The following is a 27792-nucleotide window of genomic DNA, read 5'->3' on the forward strand; positions in this document are numbered from 1 at the left end:
TGTTGCCCGGCTTTAAATGATTAATGGTGGTCATACGGGACATGGGACATTACACATTAGTCTTGATTAAAGACTTCAATAGCACTGTCTGGGGGACAAAGATACTTCTGTGTGTGTGTGTGTGTGTGTGTGTGTGTGTGTGTGTGTGTGTGTGTGTGTGTGTGTGTGTGTGTGTGTGTGTGTGTGTGTGTGTGTGTTGTAGTTTAGGTATTACTAATGCTTTGGGGACTGAGGCATTATGGGGATATGGGTTAGAAGGTAGAGAGGATCATCTGACAATCGGAAGGCTACTGCTTCTGTTCCTGGTTCCTCGAGTCCACACGTGTTCATAAAGGCATAAAATACAGTGCTGTATGAATATTAAAGCTAATTATAGCTTTATATGTGAAATACACTTTATAACCAGCACTCTATTTACCATTTTATGGAGACAAATGTTGCTGCATTGTAAATAATTATAATGCATGGATGAAATTTGAGGTTAAATTAGGTTAACCAAGTAGTATTAATGATTTTTGATTAAAGGTAAAGTACGTTCCCATTAAATCAGTGGTTCTTAACCTGGGTTCGATCGAACCCTAGGGGTTCGGTGAGTCGGTCTCAGGGGTTCGGCAGAGCCTCCGCCATGACATGCATGGCTCATTTTGTGCACCAGTAAAAAAATCACATTTTATTTTTCACTAAAGAGGGGTTCAGTGAATGCGCATATGAAGCTGGTGGGGTTCGGTACCTCCAACAAGGTTAAGAACCACTGCATTAAATGAATGCAAATCAGTGAAATTAAGTCATAAAGTCACTGAAGTCATGGATACATAACTGAAAATGTTGGGGCTGTTGCATTATACGTTCACTATATATGCAGAAAACTAAGAGTCAGATTCATGTACAACTGTGTATTTTGTGTTGTCTTTTTGGAAAATGAGTTAAACTTAAAATACAGCGATTACCACATTTACTCTAAAAAGAAAAAACCTATTGGGGATTTCGGTACTGGATCATTCCGTCTTCTGAACAAGTAAATGTAGGAATATTAAAATGCCAAATAATGTAAACTGTTGACCTGCAACAGAGTTGCTGACAAAATAAGTACTCAATGAAATTCAAATATTTCCTATTTTGAAAGGTTTTCCCGATGCTGTTGAATGGAGTTTACTCAGAAGAGATCTGAGTAAACTCTTGAACACTTGGGCCCTTTTCTTAAGCAGTAAACACACAACAATTTTCAAGCTGCATTCCTAAAACCACTTAGACCAAACAGTGAAACACTCATAACGACTCTTTTTTTTTAGAAAAATAAAAGAAGCACATGGGGGAAAAGTCTACTGAACATTCATGGTGCACTTCATTGGAAAAAATAGAAAATATGGCATTCAGGACATGGTACCATTATGTGGCCATTTACAAAAAGGGAACAGTGACAAAGAGGACGCACGCAGGCACTCATGCACATATTTATATTGGCAACATGATGTACTGAAGCGTCAGTAAAAACCTGATGATCCACAAACTAAATGGCCTGTTCTCTTCTTTTGATCTCCTGTTCGTAGTGGCCACAGAGAATCAGCTGTGATTGGGTTGCACTCTTTGCCCTGCCTCCTTCATTGTCATTCCATGAGCGACGTGTATCGCAGTTCCTCAGATTTTATCTAAAATTGCTGCTCTTGTTCTTACTCTTCATCATCCATCACCTCTTGCACACTGGTTGCTTCTATCATCACTGGGGTCAGTCTTCAAATCACTGAGCTGTTTGTGGACTCTGAACTGGGTTCGTGACATCATTTTCAACAATTGTGGATAATTTTGAGCTATTGTGTGGAAGCTATGTGCTGTATGTTTAAATTCTTCTGCATGTGGTTAACATTATGTATCACAAGTTCATAATCTGTTTTAGCGAGTGTGTTTTTAGAGTTTTGCATGAAGATTTGATCAAATCTGTTAGTTTTGTCTAAGTTTTTACAAAACGTGATTTAATACATTTGTTTAGAGAATGGAGTTCTCTTTTTTTACAATTTAAATAGTGAACACATAGGCTAGGTATGATTATTGTGCTTCACTATGATTTTTAATAAAATACATCTTTTCAGCTATTCTTCTTGAAACACAATGAGCTTGATGTGTCCATATTCTAACTAGCTCACTACACAAGACCATGCATTTCCCATTGAGAACATTTCCTTTCATTCTTCTCTGGCAGGAAAGAAAAGAGGAAAGAGGCCTTTTGAAACACATGGCCACATCTAAACAACATCATTATGCTTTTGACAAAAAAATCCCCATAGCAACATCCTCAGTGTGTTTTCCAGGGGAAAGAAGATGCACTCTATTTCAATAACACAGCTGACAATGCCAACATCTCTCTCTTCGTGCACCACAGAGCAGATATATTATTACGCAGTTCATTCACTGTGGAGAGTTTTTGGCAAAAAAAGAAAAAAGAGAGTGATCCCAGGTTACTGTCAACTATGAGATAAGTTGAACTTTATGCAATACCCATGTGTTTGGGTGTCAGCTCTGGTACCTAAGCAGGCCTGTATTAGGGACTGCATGTGTAACTACTCAGTGATAATAAGTAGTAATGTGTTTTCAGGCATTCTAAATAAGCACGGTCAGTAAATGGGTTAGAAACTGGATCTTGGAAGTTGAAAACAGCAGCAAACTTCCTCTACTGGGTTCTTCCTGCACCAACTCTTCTATCACTCCCACTTCCTCTGCTCCAGTGAGTCTGTGATCGAGTTGTAGCGATGCTTGCTTCCTGTCACATGTCTCTCTGTTTCTCTGGCTATATTCAGGTCCCCCCACTGCCACCAACCCCAAACACCCCCTTCTTATGCTATCTCTTCCTATCCTCTCCTCCCACGCTCCCCACATGCTCGCTTGTGTTTTCACTGGTGGCAGCTAATCTGTCACCACGCAACCTGAGACCCTGTCAAAGCCACCGGTGGGAAACGTTGGACCCCAGGCTGCTGTTTGGTGCCAACGCATGTGTACTTGTACTTTGGTGCCAACTCTCTGTATGACTTTGTCTTTGGATGCCAAGCCATTTTGTTGTGCCTGTCACAATTAATTCAGGCATTATTAGGTTAAACACCTACAGAGGATTTTGGTTAGCGGCTTTCTTTGCTCCATTCAGTTAAATAGTTGTTCTCAGACTTTGTTTTCATAGGGATTAAACACGGTGGAACATTGTATTTTATTTTGTTCAGCGGCATTGGAAGGTTATTTTTGTTGCCTTTCGACAGAGCCAGGATATCTGTTTTCTCTTGTTTCATGCAGGTCAACTGCAGTAACAATGGGTCCCTTTTCCTGCTGCTTGGTCAGCCAGAAAAACAAAATACTTTGGCAGTCGGGTCTATACATTGACGAGTATCCCGAAACACGCATCCAGTTTGTTTGAGTATTGATCCGATTGTGAATTCTACCTCTAACATTGCATTTGTAGTTTTTGTTAAGCTTGGAGCGCATAGTAATCACATTTTGCCTCCTGCCATCTTTAATTAGTTAGCTGAACAGTTTGTGGATAATGCAGATCGTCCTTGGGGACAGTTGCCCAAATCTTGAATGACACTATGAAAAGGAGAGAGAGGGAGGGTAATTTTAGGTGTTGCTTTTTTTTCTTCTTTTTTTTTTGAACACTGGGTCAAAGCCAAGCTCGCTCAAAGACGCTCACATTCGACACTTTTTTCCTCTACTTAGAAATAGTTAGAAATCTGAGGTTAGTACTGAGCCAAGACATCAAATCATCCAATTTGATGTCATCCAACAATTATCCAATCACATGACAGCGACAGTGCATTTAGGCATGTAGGCATAGACCTACTAAAGTTCAAACCGAGCATCAGAATGGAAAAAGAAGGTGATTTGTGACATGGTGCTGTGCTGGTCAGGGCGGTCTGAGTATTTCAGAAACTGCTGATGTACTGGGATTTTCCCACACAACCATCTCTAGGTTTACATATAGTGGTCAGGGACGAACTGACAGGAAGGCAGTAGTAACTCATTACAGCCAAGGTAAACATAAGAACGTCTCTGAATGCACAAGTGAGAAACCTTGAAGCAGAATGTCTACAGGAGCAGCAGACGACAGTGTGTGCAAGAAACTGAGGCTACAGCAGCAGGGGACTGCATCAAGTGCCACTCCTGTCAGCTAAGAACAGGAAACTGCAAAAGCATTGGCTCACCAAAATGAAAAAATAGAAGATTGGAAAAATGTTGCTTTATTTCACATTCGGTTGGTAGGATCAGAATTTGGCGTAAATAACACAGAAGCATGAATCCATTTTGCCTTGTATCAACAGTTCAGGCTAGTGATGGTGGTGTAATGGTGTGGGTGACATTTTCTTGGCACACTTTAAACCCCTCCGTACCAACTGAATTACCACAGCCTACCTGAGTATTTTTGGTGACCATGTTCATTAGTTTAAGAGCACAGTGTACCTGTCTTCTGATAGCTTCTTACAGAAGGATAGCACACCATGCCACAAAACTCAGATGATCTCAAATTGGTTTAGTCAGATGGCCCCCAGAGCCACCAGATCGTAATCCAATAGTACACCTTCAGGATGTGTTGGAACAGGAGAGTCAAATCATGGATGTGCAGCTGACATATCTGTGCTGTGTCATGTTATTCTTTCAAAATGGAACAAAATCTCTGAGGAAGGTTTCCAGTACCTTGTTAAATTTGTGTGATTAATAATTAACTGTGCGTAAAGAAAATCACATAGTTCCCACTGTAGACACATATTTTGCAGCTTGCACTTGTTGAATAGAGCACTTATCTTACAATTCGACTGCCTAAAACTGTTGCTGGACTGAAACAGATGAAGTCTGGTATGTTGGTGAATAATTTGAAAATGTGTTCCAGGTATTGTTGTGATTGGGCTTTCGCTGAAAAAGTTTAATGCACTAATGCAGTCTATCAGCACATGGTATCATCTATTTGCTCCTGCTGCAGACCTATTTTTAGGTGTCTGCAGCAGCAGAGAGGATGCTGAGGTTGTTGTCATAGCACTTAACTAATATGGTCGTGTTGGTCTCTCTCTCTTTGTATTGTAATTTCTCATTTATGTAAGGGGATATAGTGGAACCTTAAACATACCATACAGAAAATAGAGAATGGTCACCTGTCAACGGAGCTAGTTAGGAGAACACTTAGCATCCTGTGAATGTAAGCAATTCACTATTTAGTTTCCAGGCGCTTTGCAGAGAGTAAGAGGCTCCTAATGAGACCAAAGGGGTGATGCATTTGCAGCCTTGTTCGCAAACCTTTTTTGTTTTAAATTACGCTCTGTGATATACTCAGTAGGGCATCAGTGGAATGAACTGTTGCCTCGGTGTCGGTGAGCGGAAAATCTATTATCTGTGTTGGAGTTTTTGATATGTGGAGTGGGGCTACAGATGTTGATGCATAATATCCACATTTATCCTGGGCATCATTTATCTGCATCAGCAGGAAATATGTCCTGGAGAGTGTGCTATATGAGCGATTACATTACCTCACTGTACATCAATAGATTGCTCAAGATAATGAAATGCATGTGCGATTTGTACATTATCATGCACATTCATATATTTGTCTACGGCAGGATACAGCCATTAGTGTACAGTTTGTCATCGGATTTCAGTTTCTAGGCCAGGGACTCAACCTGCAGAGTATATCATAATAACATTTCACACACAACCTTTCAAAACCCTTAGCCATAAAAGCCTGGTGTAAAGGCTTTAATGAGAAATCTTTTTCAAAGCAGACATTGCTTTGTGCATGATTCACATCCTATGCCATATCTCAGCAAGGAATAGAGAATGGGTCAATTGTAGGAGACCCATGAGAAATAAGGACTGAGACAGAACAGCTCAGCAGCTGTTTTACAATCTCATGGGTGTTTATCTGATATGCTTATTGCCAGCAATAAGACTCAGAACGCCATCAGTCACTGCAGGTAATATAAGATATGGAATATAGAGTTGTTGTTTTTTAATTCCTGATGCTGCTTCAGCACTAGGCGTGCAGCAGTTTAAGCGGGTATTGTCATTAACGTTGCAGATCCATTCAGTTTAATGTCTTCCTTTCTAAAATGTGTATACACTAGTGTATACAATACAAATTTCTAAGTGTAGAATTTATGCATTTCAAAACTATTGTGTTTTATTTGGTTAAATGTAGATTCTTAGTAATGATTCTTAAAATGTGTTTATATCTTATAATAACTAGACTAGAGTCTCATTTTTTTTGGTTAAAACACAAATTGTTGTTGTTGTTAACAATAAAAAAAACTACATGCAAGCAAATAATCTGATTCATTTCAATATTCATTTTAAGATGTATTTTTCTTGTAGTAAAACTTTTCGGTTTACTGAAAATCCTTTTCTTACAAACGTTGTTATTAAAAGTAAGCTTTGCATGTCTGTGTGTGTGTGTGTGTGTGTGTGCTGTTTGTTTTCAGAAGCATGTACTGCAGCCTCTCTTCTGAATTGGGAATAGCAGAAATTAATCACTGACACGTCTTAATCGTATTGCAAATAAGAAGCTGAGTTTGTGAGATAAGCACTTTTTATGCGCATGTTGTTACTGTTTAGAGAATAATCCAAAACTGCTATGGTTTTATTTTCTTTTTTTTTTTAAGTAAGTGAACACAGAAACACGTATGAGGAACATACTCAGTCATAATGCTGCAGGTGTCTGTCCATTAGTGTGACTGTGTGCATCTCAGAGTTGAGCCATGTTACAGCAGGCTTAGTTTAAGTTACCAGAGGGCTCCTTAAAAGATTAAGTTGACACATGTAGATTGATAGAAACGGGTCTTTGCTGGCCACCTTGTTAGGTAAAACACTTTAATTGTCACATGGCAGCAACTTAATGTTACTTGTCATAGTTGTCGGTGTCAGGTGGGCTGGTCTGAGTATTTCAGAAACTGCTGATGTACTGAGAAAATATCCAGTTAGTAGCAGTTGACTGGGAAAAAAATACGTTGTTGCAATGCTACAGTAACTCAACTAATTGGTATAACCAACCAACCAAGGTATGCAGAAGAGCATCTTTGAATCCACAACATAAGGAGCCTTGAATCAAATGGACATTAGTAGCAGAAGACCACAGTGGGCGCAGGAAAGTGAGATTATGCTACATACAAAAGATTGGAAGGATATTGCTTGATCTGATGAGTCTTGATTTCTGCTTTGACATTCGGATGGTAGAATCAGAACTTGGAATAAACAGGATGGAAGCATGGATCCATCCTGCCTGATATCAAGTTTATTGGTATATTACTGCTGCACATGTCTGTCCCTTTATGGCCGTGTTCTGATGGTTGCTTCCAGTAGTCAGAAAGCTCAAATCAGCTGTTTTCTTGAACACGTCTCTGAGTTCAATGTATTGTTGCTGTCCAATAAAGCACCTTTTTGATGTGGTGAAACAGGAAGTTCACATCAATGACGTGCAGCTGAAACATCTGCAGCAGCTTTGTGATGCTATCAAATCAATACAGGCCAAAATCGCTGAGGAGTGTTTCCAGCACCTTATTGAATCTGTGTCACAAAGGATTAGGGCAGGTCTGAAGGCAGAAGAGGGTCTAACCCAGTACTATCACAGTGTACCTAACACAGTGTTCAGTGAGTGGATAGCTTTTAAATTTCGTTTGACTCTCCAAGCTCTTTGGGGAGTTTAATTCTCAAACATTTCATGCTGGCGAGCCTTTTTAAATACTGATCAAATTTAGAAAATTTAATTTAATGAAATAATGAATGGAAGTAAAATATTTATGTTTACAGTTGGGCTGAATGAATTTTTGTGTAATGCTGAACACTCTGCCCTGTTTATCTTAGCAATGTGTTCCCAAATCTCTGCAATTAATTTAGCCTCTTTAATGTGACAGTTTCATATAAATACCGAAGATGATGGCCAAAGACTTAATAAACAGTGCTTAATCTTTTAAGCTTATTACTACTTTACATTTATTTTTTAGTGATATAAGATCAGTGATATTTTTTAAATCCTTTTACCGTCCTTGCTTGGGTTTTTTTGTAGCGACAGCTACTTTTATGGCGTCTGTGCCCTGTGGTCAGTGAGTGATGAATCGTGGTGCATTAAATATATTTAAAACGCAGGCATGCTCCAGACTGCTCTCACTTTCTGTACTCTAGGTATCAGTGAACCACTGAAACTCAGAAAAGGAGATGTGATTAAGTTAAAAGCACTTCATTGTTTTACCACCCGTAGCCCATACAATAATTGGCGTCTCCTGCTCAATACCCAGCAACCATGACGCCTTATGTTACCCTGCATCAGCGTCAGTGACAGACCGTTCACCCTGATCCTTATGTTAAACTGATACATCCGTGCCAAGTGAAAGTTACCAACTCCACCATGTTTGCAGGGTAATGGGCTGGAGAATGAAAGATTGCATGCTATTATCTTATTGGAGAATCAGTATAGGATCTGTGGAAGTGTAAAGAGTGGGTTTAATGACGTGAGACGTTTTTTAAGAGGAGGGGAAGAATGCCTCATGCAGTCTGGGACTGGAGAGATGATGGTCTGGGACATGTGTAGTCAGTGGACCATGTTATAATAAAGTAGTTGCCTAATGCACCACACGTGCCCCTTGCAGCTTATAGTTTAAAGTTTTCTTCCTCTCAACTTTTAGATTTAAGAAAGGAGGAAAAGTGCCAGATGTGATGGATGAATGTGATTGTGGGAGAGCAGGAGCTGATGATGATATGCACCAGTTATTTCTTCTTCTTTTTTTTTACGAAAGAAATGGCTGAAGAAGACAGAAATCAAAGGGAGGGGAAAAATGAAAGACATCTTTAATGTCTTTTCTGCTCAGCTCTTAATTGCAAATTTCCCCTGAAGGCAAAAAAAGTATGGCTGAACAATGAGGCTGCCCAGGGGAACCACCATAGATTAATTGGACAGATAGGAAGCCTCTGACATTAACATTTATGCATTTGTTTACTCTTTTTCAATGAATAATAATAGGCCACCTCCCTTGAAGATCCCTACTCTCTCATTAGTTCCAGTTTGTAGTTTGTTATGGATGGGAATATTGAAGCAGTAAACGAAGAGTTCATCGCCGTTCTGGGCAGGAATACAAAAAGTATTTCCAGAGAGAGTTCAGAACATTTTATTTTCACAACTTTTAATGGAGATTGTGAGCTTCTGTACATGTACATCAATTATCTATATTATTAGCTTCACTATCCAGAGGGAATGTTGAAGAAGGCTTTTTGGTGTTTTGTTGGGACAAATGCTAAAGACACAATTTACAAATTGAGATTTTGAGTCATCAGTTATCAGATATTCAGACATTTTTTATTTACATTTTTTGATGTTATTTAGGGTTTTTTTTCTACTATCCCTCATCTATTTGAATGATAATGCTCACATAAAGTTTCGTAAGATATATTTGACACATTTCTGCTTTCACTGTTTTACTCCCTGCTCTCTTTTCTTATAGAAAATGGCACACACTAACTATAGAAAGCTGAAGTAAGTACACCAGCTCTTTCCCAACCAACCTACTGGTCTTTTTTGGACTTGGAGAAGTCTGTGTCTCTTGAGGTGTCCTTTGGGTGGTGCTTCAGTAGTATGGGTCCATTGTTATGGAGCTCTTCAGGGAAAAATAGCTTGGCATTGTTGGCAATAAGTCAGAGCCCTTCCCACTGAGTGTACCACTCCAGGGTTTCCTTTCTTCACCGTTTCTTTTCACATCCTTTATGGACAGAATTTTCTAGGTGTAGCCAAGAGGCGGAGGGTGTCTGTGGTCTCAGCATCTTGTCTTTCCTTTTCCAGATGATGTAGTTTTGTCGGCTTCATTGACAGATGGTCTCCAGCTTGTATTCTGGGTTCTCAGTTAGAAAAGGGTGGAGAGTTCTCTCTGGGTTGGGAGTGACTTGCTGCACTAAGTAGAAGAGTTTGGGTATTTTGGGGTGTGCACTAATGTAGATGCTGTACAAGTCCATCCAGTGGTCAATCTACATTTCTACACTCAACTATTGCCACAGAGTGTGAGTAGTGACTTAAACTAGGGCAACTGAACTTGCTCAGGAGGCTGTCTGGGATTTCTCTTAGAGATAGAGAGAGAAACAAAGTCATTCAGGAGGAGCTTAGATTAGAGCTGCCATTCCTCAACACTGAAAGGAGCCAATTGGGGGGATATGACTAGCATACGTTCTGGATGAGGTGTTTCAGGCAACTGGGGTATGATCCCAGTATAGACCCATGATACGCCGGAGAGATTATATTGCTCTGCTGGCAAGAGCTGGCTGTGGAGCGGGAGGTCTGAGCATTTCTGCCTAGACTGATACCCCCCAAATCATAGACCTGGATAAGCAGGAAAAATAAAAGCAGAATGAAAAATAGTAGAATGAAAATAACATTATAAAGTTATTACTTTTTTTCCCCTAAATGCACAAAACACTTCAAATCCTCTGGTCACAAGGATGTTAAGAATGGATTTTTAACATATAATCTCTATATGCTCTTCCACTGAAAGCATATTTTGCTAACATCTTACGATATAAAGTGTTTATGGCTCGCTTCACATTGGTGGCACAGATCTTGCCTCCAAGCATTTTGAGTTTGTGCCATCATCATCTCGTGCCCAGAAATAATCTGTACTCCTTTGTTAGGGTTATAAAGAATTCATGAGCTCCTTTAGCCGCACATTTCACAAGCAGTCTAATGTTTAGCTGCGTGAACTCGGTGCATTAATTACAACAAACAGCCTCAGTGGCGCGATATGTAGAGAAGATGTGTTACGGGTCCCAGATGTGAAGACCACAATAACAAAAAGAATACAAATCTGTAAAAATAAAGGTAGAGTCTCAGAGAAAGAATCACAGGAGCACTCGTGTCTTTTCCCGAATTGCATCTCTTATTTCAGATCAACAAATATAATTTACATCCAGTGCTTTCACTTGTCAGATATGCTCAATAACTGTAAAAGGTAAATAAAAGGCATTTGGCAAATATATGCATCTATGGTCATTACATTTCTCCAGTTTACACTGTTAACCACACTATTCCTTCACTCATTTACATCAGCAGTGCAGATAGCATATAATGCCTTAAACGTCTTATTGCTCTTTCTCACATATAGGGCAAACTCAAAATAGCTTATCCACAAATCTGATATAAGTGCATAAATCTTACTAGATTAGACAAAACACACCTGGATGTATTACTTTGCAATGTAACAACATAAATGTACATTCATTCTTAGCTTATTCTTAACATTTCCACATCACTTGAACCATAAAGTATATATAAGATATTTTAATCTCAAATAATCTGATGTCAGGGCCTTTACAGTTAAATTGGAGCACCACACACACATATTTGCTTGTTAAATGGAGTTTACCAAGTTTAAATACATCCCGCGGGCTGGCGAACTCTCGCGGTAACTCTCGCGATAACTCGCGGTAACTCTCGCGAGACTTGGGGCTGCGCGGCTCGGCTTTACCACCGCTGCGGTGCCGCGCTTCAGTAATTTTCAACTAAACCCCACTTAAGGTTACATCGGCGGTGTCAACATAACTCTCAGTAAACACCGAAGTAGAACAAGGCACAAAACCCTCATACACTGTATTTTTAAGACGATACTGACCTGTAAAAATAAAGGTAGAGTCTCAGAGAAAGAATCACAGGAGCACTCGTGTCTTTTCCCGAATTGCATCTGAGAGGACAGGAAGTTGGTCCGCTCTAGGCAACCGCGGGCGAACGACTACAGTGTCAACAGTTCCGCTTATTATTTCTCACTTTTACTCTCCTCAATTGTTATGGACTACACGTAATGAATGTAAAATAATAATTGTCTTAATTGCTGACATATGTTTTTCTTAAAAATATTAAAATTTCCCAAAATGTGGTAGCACATTTGTGTTCACCACACGCTCCCCAACAGCAAAAGTGGCTCCTGACACTTAACTTGAATTATAAAAAAAACCTTTAAACTAACAAAGTCTCTTTACAGAAGTCCCTGGAATATTCCTCTTGCCCAGGTGTCCTTAGACTTCAGGCATTCTTCTTCCTGAGATTTCTGTTCAATTCAATAGCAAGGAACAACATATGAAACAGGTAAGTAAGGGCTAAGGGTGAGGGGAGAGGGGTAGGGGGGTTGGGAGTAGAGAAGAGGGTAGTAGAGGGAAGGATATGGCGAAGGTTGGACGTTGATGGTGTTCACCGCAGGATGAGCCTGATAGGCTGGTTGACCCAAGGATGGGTAGGTGAAGAATGTGGTGGGACGTCTCTGCCTGCTGGACTGCCTAAGATGAGATGGTGGCTCTGGATGGATGTCATCCCCTGGCTCCACCCTGGGTTCTGGCTCTGGGTCAGGAAGCTCTACTGGATCAGGACTGGACTCAGTGACGTCAACTTCTTCTTGAACCTGAGGCATCTCCTGATCGTCACTTAGTTGAGGTAGGTCTGGGTCTCTTAACACAATTAGATCCTCTTCCGGAACCATGGCACTTTTTTTTCTAGGTTGGACACGAGCCCTTAAGACTTGTCCTAGTTCACTTGGACCGGAGCTCCGTTGCGCTCCACTTGGAACTGGTGTGACTGGAGAATGGCCCCCTCGAGGGTATCTGGGTACACCAAGCCAGTACAATGGCTCACCCTCTTCCGAGTCAGTTGTGTCAGGGTTCGGCTCTGGTGTCATTGGTCTTCCGGTGGACTTCTTGTTTCTCTTGTGTGGTCTTGTACGAAAAGTCTCTTACAGTGACTGGCTGCTTAGGGCTAATCTGTATGATTGGTTGTGGTTGCAAATTGCTCTGCTGGCGTGCTACAGCAGGTGACTGGGCCCTTACAGTTCCACATAGTCTTAGCCTCTCACCCAGTGTCTCATACGCTTTCCTCAACTCCTCTAACTGTTGTGTTTCTGCGTTTGCATAGGGGTTTGGTGATATATCTGGTGGATCTTCCGGCGGTTGTGGGTCTAGCACGGTATTGGATGGTTGTGGACTGGGCATGGCATGTACTTCATTCTCACCAGCTGTTTGCACGGCAGGATTACTTCCCTGGATGACTAGATTAATCAAATCATTCAGCGTCAACAAATGACTCATGCCCTCATCTTCAAGTTGCAGTAGTGTGTTTGACTGTATGTAGGAGGTGATATAGTCCATACAACCTTCTTTATCATCCTGACTGAGCTGTGTAGTGTCTTTGTTTTCTGATGCGAGGCTCTTAGCGAGTTCGAAGAGGTCTTGACCTTGGAGTGAAAACAAGCGTCTCCTGATATTCCAGGCGAGTTCCTTTCTCTCGGTCGACATGTTGTATGTATTTCTGATTATCCTTCAGCTCGATAGTGACTAGGATGCGTCACACTCCCCTCACTGAAGTACGGTTCCACGTTGAGGCAAAGGTCCCCTTTTCACCTCACTACCTGGACACCTACTCGCTGGCTTGGCTGGAGTAACGGCCTTGTCACGATTGTGTCGTGGTTCTGGTATCACTGGATCTGCCCTCGACGACTGTAGAGGAGAGATCCCGGACGAGCCCCCACAGTTTGTTACGGGTCCCAGATGTGAAGACCACAATAACAAAAAGAATACAAATCTGTAAAAATAAAGGTAGAGTCTCAGAGAAAGAATCACAGGAGCACTCGTGTCTTTTCCCGAATTGCATCTCTTATTTCAGATCAACAAATATAATTTACATCCAGTGCTTTCACTTGTCAGATATGCTCAATAACTGTAAAAGGTAAATAAAAGGCATTTGGCAAATATATGCATCTATGGTCATTACATTTCTCCAGTTTACACTGTTAACCACACTATTCCTTCACTCATTTACATCAGCAGTGCAGATAGCATATAATGCCTTAAACGTCTTATTGCTCTTTCTCACATATAGGGCAAACTCAAAATAGCTTATCCACAAATCTGATATAAGTGCATAAATCTTACTAGATTAGACAAAACACACCTGGATGTATTACTTTGCAATGTAACAACATAAATGTACATTCATTCTTAGCTTATTCTTAACATTTCCACATCACTTGAACCATAAAGTATATATAAGATATTTTAATCTCAAATAATCTGATGTCAGGGCCTTTACAGTTAAATTGGAGCACCACACACACATATTTGCTTGTTAAATGGAGTTTACCAAGTTTAAATACATCCCGCGGGCTGGCGAACTCTCGCGGTAACTCTCGCGATAACTCGCGGTAACTCTCGCGAGACTTGGGGCTGCGCGGCTCGGCTTTACCACCGCTGCGGTGCCGCGCTTCAGTAATTTTCAACTAAACCCCACTTAAGGTTACATCGGCGGTGTCAACATAACTCTCAGTAAACACCGAAGTAGAACAAGGCACAAAACCCTCATACACTGTATTTTTAAGACGATACTGACCTGTAAAAATAAAGGTAGAGTCTCAGAGAAAGAATCACAGGAGCACTCGTGTCTTTTCCCGAATTGCATCTGAGAGGACAGGAAGTTGGTCCGCTCTAGGCAACCGCGGGCGAACGACTACAGTGTCAACAGTTCCGCTTATTATTTCTCACTTTTACTCTCCTCAATTGTTATGGACTACACGTAATGAATGTAAAATAATAATTGTCTTAATTGCTGACATATGTTTTTCTTAAAAATATTAAAATTTCCCAAAATGTGGTAGCACATTTGTGTTCACCACAGATGCAAACACCAGAGGCTAATATTGCATAAGATGGACAGGTCGGGCCTGCACTTTAGCAGCAAACCATAGCCAGAGAGAAGTTAGAGGACTGCCCTGAAATTGTGCACAGGGCTCACTCTTGCTGTGCTGTAGATGAGCACTTTTCCCCTCACACTGATTTGAAAATGTATTCCCCCTTTAATGGGAGCAGGGAGAGTATGACATCATGTTCTTTGTACAGTTATGAGGAAAAATATGTTTAGTGTGGGAATTATTTTTTGGTATTAAAAATTCAGAACGTGTGGGCCAGCAGCAGTGAAACAGTTCATTCTTTAACAGCCCTGCTGTGCCTGTTAGCTCTGGTGCTTGGCGTTATGTTCACAAGCGAGGAAAAATAATAACAGTGATATCGCTTCAGCAGAAATTGCAATGTTTCCCACCCAAACTGAAGTGTGCTTTCATTAGAAATATCAAAAGGTTTGGGGTTTGACACCGTAGCCGTTTTAATCCTTGTTTTGCACCTGCAGCCTTTCATTTTTATCCAAATTCTGTTATCATTTCATAAGACTCCGTAGCAGTAAAAAAATGCAATGCCAAGGAAAAAAGAAGAAAAAAGCAATGGGTGGTTAAAAAGAAGAAATATCCGGAAGCATGAAAGATAAGGTTACCCTTCATCAGGCTATAAAAGAAAATAAAACCCTTTAGAGTTGAAAAGGACATGCTGGGTTTCAGAGGGAGAAGCTTATTCAGAATGAAGAAAGTGACTCCATTATCACTGAGTGCTTAAAAACCTCACCTGCTGCACAGTAATACGATCACCTTTCACTCATGCTTTAAAGTGATCAGGAGTATGGATATCTGCATGAATTTGTGTGATCAGAGACATCATTTTTTTTTAAAGAGCCTCTCCATTTCCCATCAGTCACCAACCCCCCAGACTTCTCTTATTCCCCAAGGAAACAGATAAGACAGCTTTACCATTATTTACTCTTATTCGTGTCTGATATTCCTCATTTATGCAGCCTACAATCCTCATTTTCTCGGGTAACAACTCAAACAGTCGGGAAAGAAACTGTATGGCATTTGAAGTGTCATGTTCAGGAAAAAGTTTCTTAGAGTTTATTATGAGATATTTCTGTTTTTTAACCTGTGATTTCTGTTATTTTTAGAGCGTGTGAGAGCAAGAGTGGCAACCTTTACTAACTGTGCCCCTGCCATGATTCATCACCCTCCTCTGCTTTCAAGCACAGGGAATAATGTTTTTCCCTCTGCGGTTTACTTTACTGATGTGATGACTTCAGTTGCCTTAGGCGCCACTTTGAGCACACAATGCCATGAAGCCTGAGGTGAGGGACACAGACAGACAGGCAGGGCTGTCTGAACCATCTTGGCAACGGAGAAGGATGAAAGAGTATTCAGATATGAAAAATCAACTTTGCTTGTAAGTTGTGGACACGGCCACTCGGAGATTTAATCATTTGTATGTGCAGGGGCACTTTAGGAAAAAGTGTCATCATGCGGACCTCTGAGGACTCGCTGCAGGATTTTTTTAATAGTCAAGCAGCTGCTCCCTCTGTGACTTCTTCCTAAGCAAAGAGAGATCTTGACTCATTAAGGAGCTATCTTTGCTTTGGTCAGTCAATATTTAAATAGGCCTGCCCCATCAGCCAGCATGTTTGATATTCATCCAGTGCCTGCTGGAGCATATATAATGGAAAATCTTAGTCTGCTCATCCATGAATGTGACTCTTTAGTTTCGCTTATGGTGGTACTGTAAGTGTTACTATGAGACCCAATCCTTTGCCCGGCTGGTAAGAGTCTCAACGTATGCTGGTTGGATCTTTTTAGTTTAATAACTTTAAGAAATATAAGGTAGTTTGTCATGAAAGTCTGTATGGATATTGATCCATATAAATGACCTCTTGGCATCAAAATATCCTAACAGCTGCTTGTTGAATTGGCACAAAGTTTGGCACGGATATTTATTTTTCCCTGGTGATGAATCCTTATAAATTAGATTAGATTGGGGTGACTCGGACTCAGGATTTAGAGTCTTTGTCTGTTTGATTTAGTCATCTGCTAATCGGAAGGTTGGTGCTTCAATCCCTGGCTCTTCCAAGGAAAGGACAAGATGCTGAACCCCATCAGGGTGTGAGTGTGTGAATGTTAGGTTAGGAAAAATCACTTTTATGAATGTGTGTGTGAATGGATGAATGAGGCATGAAGTAAGAAAGTGCTAGAAATACACTATATAAGTACCAGTTCATTAGATTAGCTTCCATTGTGATCTGCAATTAAAGAAGAAAATATTTGACCTACAGTAGCAGCACCTGTAAAGTTAGCAAACATTATCACAATAACACTGGAAACACACAAACTAAGATTATTATACAGCTCTAAAATGCTGCACAAATGTTGCCCACACATTATCTTAGGTCATTTTTATTTCAGTGCGAAATGTCTCAACAGCTATTACATGGCTCGCATCAATTTCTGAACAGACAGTCCTCTTCCCCAAAGTTGAATATGTAATAAGTTTGGCATTTTTCCGAATCATCAGATGCTATCATCAGATGTCATTTTAAATTTCTCCGTACCCCCCAACGTTAATGATATCCTCACCCACATTTTGACCCGACACCTTAAATTTCAGTGAGACAACAAAGATGAAAGTAATGCAGAAATGGACACGATGACTCTTTTATGAAGCCAGTAAAGAAGATTAAAGGAAGGCTTTTCTTTAATTATGTAGTTCAGGGAATTTTTTTGTTTGTTTGCTTCCCTCACTCCTCCCACCCTCACCACTGTTTCTCCCTAGTTTTCTCTGGTTTTGCTGGCTTGTACACTCCGGTGCACTCACAGCCACAGCCACGGCCAAGCCTTAGCTGAAGGCACACTGAGCTGTATGTAAATCAATTTGGAACGCAGCCGTATGTGGAAATAGAATTAGACTTGTCAGCCACACCTCTTTAGTTCCTCTCTCGTCTTCATCTGCCTCTGTTTCTGTAGTAGTCTGCTCTTTTTGGAGTTTAGCATATGCTACCATAAGTAGCAGCTATAGGAAGGCTTAGGGGTTAGGCTTGTGGGGGAGAGGGGATTAAAAGAAATCACTGAAGTTAGCACTCTTCAAAGGAAGTAGAGAGGCTGCAAGAAGAGCCACATTGCTCTCAAATGGTTCCATGCTCAAGGGGATTTGTGTAATGGTGAATTATTACATGAGACACAGTCACATGTATGTAAATGAGTTTCTGCACTTGCACAGAACGTCGTACTGGCTGGATCAAGAGAGAAAGATGTTATTATAAACATCGATCTGTGTAAACAGCGAGTGATGCATTTAGTTTTCGGTTCATCGATCACACCGTTGTAGCGACTCTTTGTCTGTTTGATTTGATTTGTTCTTTTTAAATAAAACTCTTCAAAATACTTGCTCAATTCAGAGACAACAATAGTTCTATCTCCTGTAATTTCAGATATGGCAGAAAATAACATCTGCCAGTTTGTTTTATGCCTCTAAAATGAAGAAGGGTCCTCTGTGGTCTGCCGTAATGAGTGCTGTCCTTGTCTGTATTGTCCCTGCATTGTGCTAGTCCTATCTCTGCCAGCCTCAGTTGTTGTGTAAGATATAGTGTAGCGTTCCACTTATGCCAGCAGATGGAATGGAAACACAAAAGTGCTGTATGTTCATCAGAGACGTCGCGGGACGTCAGATTTCGAAGGCCAGATCGGCTATTTCAGCAACACAATGAGTGTTCTTGCAAACATATGTGGGAGTCTTGATTTAGATTTACTGGAAGGTCCTTTCCAAATAGTGAATCATGCTCCTAATTATATTTAAACATCACACGCATGAGCAGCACTCTAGCCTCAAAAGGCAGCTGTGGAAAGCTATTCATCTGGCTTTTTAGAGACAATCAATAATTCATGCAGTTATTTCAGAAAAGTTAAATTAAATCTAAGGAGGCGCATGTAAGATGGGAGATTATTCTTTAAGACAAATATTATTTTCTGCCTCCCAGGGGTGCTGTTAAACAGCCCGTCATTTATCACAATTAACCTGGGCGGCCATTAGTGGGCTGTTAATTAGATACTACACTGTGTCTAATGAATCGCAACACACAGTTAGGACCACAGAATCTGTGGTTATTGATTTAAACAATTACAGGAATGAAAATGAAAAAGAAAATGTGTTTTTCTTTGTGGAGGTGTAATATAGTGGCGTAGACACAGAGTCATCCCGCAGAGCATAAAACATCCTGCAACTTATTCATCAGTAACAGCTACGGAATAAATTATCAATCCTCACAGTATGCCGTCATTTTTCTCATGTGGAATAAGGACAAGTAAAAGATGTATTTATTTTCCACATGATTCAAAAATGTCAACACTTTGTCTTTTGCAGCATAATCATGGAAAATTGATTGACGACAGAGGTGGGCTGTTGGCGCCAGTAAAAATTGCTTAATTATATGGAAGTGTACACTTTCTTCCTTAGGTAGCTGTGTTTTAGTTACAAACATGAGTATTCTGCGTACTGGGTCAGATACACGACACAACATTAGAGCGCTGCGACAGTGAGAATCAGAAGCATGAAACGGTCTTCAGCAGTGTAAGATACACAGATACGCACCAACTGAGCTGCAAGATAACCAGTGAGGAAATTCTCTGCAAACGCACAGTAAACATTCATGGCCTCATAAACTCTGTGTACTCTTGCCAACAAGTTGATTACAGGGAGATTCCATCATGTAAATCCTGCAGCTTTTCCGCAGCGTGTGTCTCAGTCCCGGCGGCCACACTGCCCCTAAGCTGGCTTTCCCAACATGTCCCAAAAAAATACAGCACGAGAGCATTTGCTTGGAATTACCGCTCACGTGACACAAATCCCATCTTTACAGCAAACTGAGCCGTTTCGTTTCCTATAATTGTGCTGTGGCTGTTTCCGAGCGCCACTGTTAAACATTCACTATTAAGATACATATTTTGGGCTTTTCCGAGAAGCATGCAGCATCCTCTGATGTGTCATCAAATTTTTATGAGACGTACCGGGCTCTTCAAAGTGATTACTGGCCGCTCGGCTTATCAGATTTGGTTTAGAGCTTGCTAATGGCGTGATAAGGCACATTAAAGCGATAATAAGTATTTAATGAAGTTTAAATGTGGTCAGGCTCGGGGCACAGAGAATTGATCTTCCTATAAACGGGTGATAAAATAATTAACTGTAAATATCCAGATAAGACATTAAATGGACCTGAAGAACGGAAGAAAAAAACCCACTATTGGCTTAATGCCTCACCGTTGCCACTCGTCTCATCTAATTCTGGTTTGTGGTACATGCGATTTGCGTGAGCTGGCACAGCACTGTGGGGTATGTGTGTGATCTAGTTTTTAAGTCTCCTCTGTTACTTTTTTGCCATATAATCACCTTTAGGATAATACACGTCAGACTTGCAAAACGTATTGTTTGTTTTCTGGGTATTTCCACCTCCCTCTCTTCTTCTAATGCACTCTAACACACACACATCCTGAGATCATCCTGCCTGATGTCAATCTGAGTATACAGCTGCAAAAAATGGGTGTTCCTGCTGCTCCTTTGCCAATGCTCAGGGTGGGTCTCTCCATGTCCATCTGTTCATGGCCTGTAGAGGAAAGCACATCCACTCTCTCTCTCTCTCTCTCTCTCTCTCTCTCACACACACACACACACACACACACACACACACACACACACACACACACACACACACACACACACACACACACACACACAAGTGACACACAGTTGAAAAGATATGCACAGATACACACTCACGCATGCTGAGAAATGACATCAGCATTTGGTTCAACTTGTTCATGCTGAATGCCAGGGGATTCAAGGACACTTATGAATCACATAATAAATTTACAGAAAATCAAGTCTCTCCCCGCCTCGAACTGCTAAGTGTTTCATCCACATCATCCCCCAAATCCTTACAAGCAATCTACATATAAAGTCAACTGAGGGTCAAGTCCTCTCGGTAGTCTGAAAACAAAGTCTTCTTTTTTCTAATCGATGAGTAAATAAATGGGTTTTTTATGCTCTTGTCATGTTCTCTTCTTAGGGGTCTTTTTGCCAGCCATTACACCGAGACACATTACCGGGAGGATGGAAGTGCAGTCACCGGTGCTCACAACTTCACGGTAGGGCAGCGTTGGAGTGCTTTTGACATTTATGGTCAAGTTGATGTTCAGCGATGCTGCACAGTCACGTTGTAAAAAGTGACCCTTTAAAAACTCACAAAGACAGACGAGTTTTTTCTTTTTCCAGAGAATCAGCTTTACTCATTTAAAATCAAATCTAGGACAGAAATGAGTTTTGTTGTCGTTTTTTTTTTTTTTTTTTTTTTTTAATTGCTTCCATGTGGTCGAGTTTGTATTTGAAAGCCTCCCACTGTTGGTGAACACACTCTATCCCGTGGCCTACTTGATGATAAGCTGTGTTTCATGCTGGTAGTTTTTCAGCCAACATTGCCATCAGGATTTTATTATGGAATCCCCTTTTAGCAGATGGTTTATTCTTGACTGCTTGTTTTATGCTGTGTTCATGCTAGCTGTGCGAGGCGAAGTGCTCGCTAGTCTTTGGAAACAGAGAAAGTACTTCTCAAGGCTTTTTAGTGTGACACATGGATGGTTGAAATCAGTTTATGTGGCTCAGGAAAAAAATAGCACAACTGATCCTTTATAAAAAAGCTGTTTTATTTTGTTTTTAACATAGTTCACAGCCTCTTGCCCTTTTTGCTGCCTAGTTGGATCATGGACACTGGGGACACTTTTTAGCCAGTTTCCCCACAGTTTAAATTTTTATCATTTAATCCTTCATTGGTGGATGTAAGAAGAATTCTAACAGACTGGAGACCTTCAGTACCTGCTGAACAAGTGTTACCCGATTCAGTGGCAATGAATGTGCTGTACTGAACCTGCATTTCTATATATTTTTCATATGCAAATGATTTAAAAACATTTGCTACTCTTCTAGCATGCAAGCCCACACCTAAACCTGACCTGACCTCTAATTTAGGATGTAAATTGACTCCTTAAGCAGCTTAGCAGTGGGTCATTATTTCATGCTGCTTAACAAAACATTATTCAGTTCTTGTCTGTCTTTGGTTAGAATACCTAACTCAGTTTGGAACAATGCAGTGCATGTCAGCTAACAACTTTAAGGAAATGAATAACTTGGATACCAAGAGGTTGACTGTGATTTACAGTCATGTGAAAAAGAAAGTTTTCACAGGGATTTATGTAGCACTGTGAATAAATAAGTACACCAATGATTCAAAGGCTTGTAGAACCAGCAATAACTCTTCTTTACAGTCTTGCTTCAGTTCATTGAGGTTCGTGGGTATTGGTTTATGCACAGCACACTTAAGGTCCTGCCCCAGCATTTCAGGTCCGGTTGAGGTCTGCACATTGACCATTGCAACGCATTGATTCTTTTCTTTTTCAGACATTCTGTTGTAGCTTTGCTGCACTGCTTGGGATCACTGCCCTGTTGCATGACCCACTTTCAAAGCTTTAGCTGTCAGACAAATGGCCTCACGTTTAACTCTAGAACACTTTGGTATACAGAGGAATTCATGCTAAACTCAGCGACTGCAAAGCGCACAGGTCATGTGGCTGGAAAGAAAACGCTCAAATCATCACCCATCCACCATTGTTTGCCAGCTGCTATGGGGTGTTTGTGTTGATACACCGTGTTTGGTTTTCACCAAACACCGTAAGAAAACATCTCCACTTTGGTTTCAGGTGTCCAAAGGATGTTATTCCATGTTTTTAACCTCTAAATGCCCAGTGTATTATATTTAATGCATCAGTTTTTAGATATCTGCATCATCAGTGTCATTGTTTTCCCCAAAAACTTAAATAAATGACATAATACGGTTTTAAGGAATAAGTTGCCAAAAAAATCCTGGATATATGAAATATGATACAAATTAAAGCTTAAGGTGAAAACTTTGTTTTTCATATGACCGTATTATCTGTTCTGTATTTTCATTTGAGTATTTAGTCACTCAACATTTAGCTGCTGTAAAAACGTCAGAGACACAGAGACAGTCACTAACTGTACCTGATGTTATCCTTTGTAAAAGGTGAACCTTGCTAGGTCAAACACAGCCTGAGCACAGAGCCTTTATAGCTGTTCTATTTTTATCCTTAATCTAATGATTCTCAAATCCATTACCAGTTCATTATCTTGTAGTGAACTTGTTAAATGGGAGTTTCTTCACTTCATCTTTTTGTAAAAATCCCACCCCAGATTTCTTCTTACTGGAGTTCAGTACAGGGAATGAGAAATGGTCAGTGTAGTGGGGAATGACAGTTGATTTAAAAGGGCTTGAGTGCTACTAGACAGTAAATGGAGGTCTGTATTCCCTCTTAATGAGAGTCATTTCCTCTGTTCTCCTTGTGGTCAGACAACAGCGTTTTCACTGTTTCTGAGGAGCCTTAAATGTCCCCATTTCCTTCCACTAGAGCAGTCTGATGGATTAACGAAAGGCGAACAATTACCATGTTACTGTCACCTCCCATGCGTGCCAATTTTTTCTGCTTTCTCTTCAACTTTATAAGTTGCATTAATTTTAAATGGCCTGTTTTTATAGAGAGGGAGTGTAGACAGATTTCTTCAGAGCATGCTAATTTAAATGAACACGAGTTGGGACAGCATCAGCATAGTCCCAGTGTCTTTTGTACTGTATTGCTCTTTTGAAGTCAGGTAAGAGCGTCAGTACAGCGAGAGGAATGTGACAAGCTGCTTTCTTCTTCTGCTTTTTTTAGCATGACACATTTTATATCACACTTTGTTTCTTTAAAAGTGTTTCTTATTTCCAACATGTAACAAAAAAAACTCTCTTTTAGAATCACTGCTACTACCACGGGGAAGTGCAGGCGCATCCCAGCTCTGACGTTACCCTCAGTGCCTGCTCAGGCCTTCGGTAAGAATCTCAGGCATCATTTTGCATTCAAGCAGCATCACTACACTGCCCTTTAAGTGCTATTTGCCACTCCAATGTTTATATTTATTTAAGTCGCTCAGCACAGCAGCCCATCTCTCTTAAGCCCTTAAGCGTGCTGTCAGTGAGTTGGTGTGACTCGTAGGAATTGGTGAAATGTCACACCTCATTGTCTTTACTCACGGTGGGATCCAGTAAATGTCTGGACTCATTTGGGCAGTAATTATAATCTTGCTGTTGCTACAAAATGAACCACAATCCAAAGTTGTATTTAAACTGAAGTATTAGGCATGCACATTTTCATCTGTTCTGCTTAATCCAACAGCAAGGAAGCATTTTGGGAACAGAAAATGTTAAGTTTCCCCATAAGGACCACTTAGATTTGTTTGGTTATTAATGTGTGGTATATATTTCTGATCTGACATTAAAAGATGTGAGTCTTTAAAAAAAATGTCTTTTTCTCAAACAAAACAACATCTGGTTTTAGTAAAAGTGGGATTGCAGGAAAAGAGCCGCCCCAGTTATGTATTCCATTAGAGAGAGCCCATTTAATCAAACTCTGCATATGAGAGACTGGTCATGCTTTGAGGTTTTGTTTTCCGACTTATCCTGTTGTCTCCGCAGAGGCTTCATCGCACTTGAAAACAAGACATTTATCATCGAGCCTGTGTCTGGCGATGACACCGGAGTTCACTTCATTTACCGAGTGGAAGAGCTCAGACTGACCCCCGGAACATGCGGCCACAGCTTCAACACGTCCTCAGTTGAAAACCACATTGAAAGCCCCTTCAAGTCCTTCCACACAAGGGTGAGATTATTACTGGGTTTTTCTTTTTTATCACAGTGTCACTGGATAAAGCGACTAAGGGCTACATTATTGGTTTGCAGTTTTTCACCATTAAGCGAGTCTGAAGGTTAGGCCGATCATTGAACTGATCAAAGATAAATGGGCGTTTGACCAGGATGAGTATATTGGCAAGCATTCTTGTCTGGATGAGTTCCCTCAGGGTGTTGCCTTTGGTTTGACACTCATTTTATCAGCGTTGGGAGCACAGAGTCAAGGGCTCATGCAGAAGGTTTGGCCAGTGCTTTGCATTGAGCAGGTGCAGCATCCATCTGCCCCTATTTCCAAGCATTAAGAACTCTGTCTGACTTAGGGAGTGAAACTTGCCTATATACAGTACTTAATTAGATAGATTATCTCATCTTTGTTTGTTTTTTTTTAAAGGAAATATTTCTGAATATCAGCTGGGACAAAGCCTGATTTGCAGTGTCAGATACCAGAATAGATACCAGGTTATATCTTTATATTTAGTGAACAGACGTTTAAGTGTTATCTTCTCATCTATCTCTTGGCAAGAATGTAAATAAAATACCTTTTTTTAGCTGTTGCAGTTTTTAAAGGTTCATCTTAAGTCTTTTAAGTAGAAGCGGTAAGAAATGACAGAAATGGTGTCTTGATCTTCTACGCATTTCCTAATAACTGTCGAACTTTTCCCATCTTTGTTTTTATCACAGCATAAAAGGCATGCTCAGAAGACAACCAAATATGTCGAGCTGATCATTGTTGCAGACAACAGAGAGGTAATGCACCTACTTGCCTCTCTTCGCAAATGCAGTTTTTGACCAGCAGAGACGACACACTGAAAGCCCACAATCCTTTTGTGGTATAAGCATGAGCTGTAGTAACTATGGAATAGATCCCACTGGAGCTGCAGAGAGGGATGAGTGTGCAACAAGCAGTGTGGTCTCTTTTCTGACAGGAAGTTCTTTTTTCAATTTCCCAGCAGAGCAGACAGGAAACGGGGAAAAACCATGCGGATAGTGAATAGTCTCCCATAAGCACTGAAGAGCTATTTGTGGGGCTTCCTCTTGACAGCCCTCTGCTAATGCCACTGACCTGAATGGGAGGAAAGGAAATGAAAGGAAGGATAAGGGATCAAGTATGTTGTTAGGCTTAGATATACAGTCCAGCATCGGTGCAGTTGGATGCACAGAAGGGTAAAACTGGAAGGTCTGACTTGAGCTGCAATTTGGATCCAAAGCTTTGCAAGCTGTCGTATCTGCCAGCATACCTGCTCCCTGTGGCCATGCCATTCGCCTCTCTAACACTAGGAGATTTTTCTAGATCCAGATGGTCACAGCTTGACAACCTGCCCAACACGCAGAAAAATGTAGTGCCAGTGAATATTTCAACTCATTCATACAAATCACTGCTTTTCTGTGTCCTTTGTTGTGGTTTGAGGATTTTTTTCTATGTTCTGGAAATGACGGTCTCTTATGTCCTCATGAAACACTCACAATTTGCGAGTGTAATTTCTTCCACTGATTACATGCATTTTTGTTTTCAGTTTCAGAAACAAGGAAAGGACTTGGAGAAGGTGAAGCAGAGACTGGTAGAGATAGCCAATTATGTGGACAAGGTAAAACATCCTCCACCCCTTTGCACAGGAGGGATAAATCACCTTTTTAAAATAGAAATATTTTTGGCAGCAGAGATTAATGGCACGTCTGCGTGATATATTAATTTCCTACTAAAGCAGCTGACTTTAGTCTGCCTAACACCACTGCCTGAGCTGTGTCTCTATAGCTTACATGCTGCGTAGGCAGATAGATTTACTTTAAGGAAATGGCAAAGACATGATCTTATACTGTCAGAAAAATAAGGCAACGTGTGATTGATTAGGCTTGCTAGGATGAAAAGAATCATACATCAATTAATTGAGTGAACAAAGGTAAAACCCCAGTAAACAGTCTCACTTATGTAACAGTCTTATGGGCATTTGTGTTTTCTCCATGCTTTTCCATTCTTATTAAAATCTTCTGTGCAGTTCTACAGGGCCCTGAACATCCGGGTGGCCCTTGTGGGTCTGGAGGTGTGGAGCGACTCTGATAAATGTCCCATCACCCAAGATCCCTTCACCACCCTGCACGAGTTCTTAGACTGGAGGAAAGTCAAACTGCTTCCCCAGAAACCTCACGACAATGCTCAACTTATAAGGTGGACATCTAAATTATTAAATGTAATCAGTCCAATATTTGCACCTAGACTGCATGATGTAGGGGTGAGACCACATACATCCACCAGGGAATGGACCCAAACAGAAATCAGGATTGAGATTTTCATCTGAATCCTTTCATTTTCACATCAAGCTTATATTTCCCTGTTTTTACTATTTCCATTTGGTGGTTAAGAAGATATGATAGCCTACCTGGTTATGTTAGGGCATAAATTCCTGGATTGAAAATGTAATGCATTGAATTTGTTAGTAGAATTTAACAGTGCTGCTAACAAAAAGACAGACTGAAACAATGACATATTCTCCTGACAGGTGTGATATGATTAAACAATCATATCTGGCCTGATATTTGGAAAACTAATTGGTAAAATTGAAGTTTTTCACTTATACCATTACTATAAACATGTAACAGCAGTTTTCTCCTCTAAAAGTTCCGTCTCCTACTTCTCTCCTTGGCAGTGGGGTTTACTTCCAGGGCACCACCATTGGCATGGCACCCATTATGAGTATGTGCACTGCTGAGCAGTCTGGAGGTATTGTCATGGTGAGTGTAAAATCTTCCTACTACTCCCAGCATGCCTCCACCCTCCCTTTCCTCTGCGTAGCTTGATTGTATCAGTGTTGACATTGTTCAGATTCACTAGGCTAACACAATCCAGCCCCGATTTACACAGAAAAGGTGTTCATTGTTTGCTGGAAGGGCACTTGCAGACAAGCCTGCCAGGAAGTCTTGCTTTAAAACATGATGACATTTGTGTTGGCCCTCCCTTACATTAACATTACCACAAACATCAGCTTGCACATAACAATATGTAAAATGTGTACTCTTAGAAGGATTGCTCTGCAGGCACGCACACTGTTGCTATTTGAAGTCTAACAGTCGTGCAATCAATCTTTTGCGCTGCAACTCAAATGCCTCTTTCAGACCCACGTGTTAAACTGGCTTTCTGTCAAGGTCAGCATTCATCAAACAACAATCCGTCGTAAAATTCTTCTAAAGCTGGACAGGTACTGAAAGCTTTGGTGACCTGGTGTTTCGATCACAAATGGAAAGAAATTCAGTGATACCAGTGGCTAATTGTCATTTCAGCTACTGGAATGAAAGAGAGGACAGTTATCAATGAGGGAACATGAGTAAAGGTGGGCGGAAGGTTAAACTGA

General features: G+C 40.7%; 1 protein-coding gene across 3 annotated transcripts in view; it reads left to right on the forward strand.

Annotated features, from left to right (window-relative positions):
* Window positions 1-27792, forward strand: part of adam12b (ADAM metallopeptidase domain 12b) — a 99514-nt gene that overhangs the window by 19515 nt on the left and 52207 nt on the right. For all 3 annotated transcript variants that reach the window (XM_082557350.1, XM_082557351.1, XM_082557352.1), the window contains exons 4-10: window positions 20723-20801; window positions 23517-23593; window positions 24236-24419; window positions 25130-25195; window positions 25963-26034; window positions 26443-26612; window positions 27091-27175. In XM_082557350.1, the coding sequence (XP_082413476.1) occupies window positions 20723-20801; window positions 23517-23593; window positions 24236-24419; window positions 25130-25195; window positions 25963-26034; window positions 26443-26612; window positions 27091-27175 (733 nt within the window). The remainder of the gene's footprint in view (window positions 1-20722; window positions 20802-23516; window positions 23594-24235; window positions 24420-25129; window positions 25196-25962; window positions 26035-26442; window positions 26613-27090; window positions 27176-27792) is intronic.

The sequence above is a fragment of the Aulonocara stuartgranti genome (assembly GCF_965226115.1).
Source record: "Aulonocara stuartgranti genome assembly, chromosome: 13".
In the NCBI taxonomy this organism is placed as follows: domain Eukaryota; kingdom Metazoa; phylum Chordata; class Actinopteri; order Cichliformes; family Cichlidae; genus Aulonocara; species Aulonocara stuartgranti.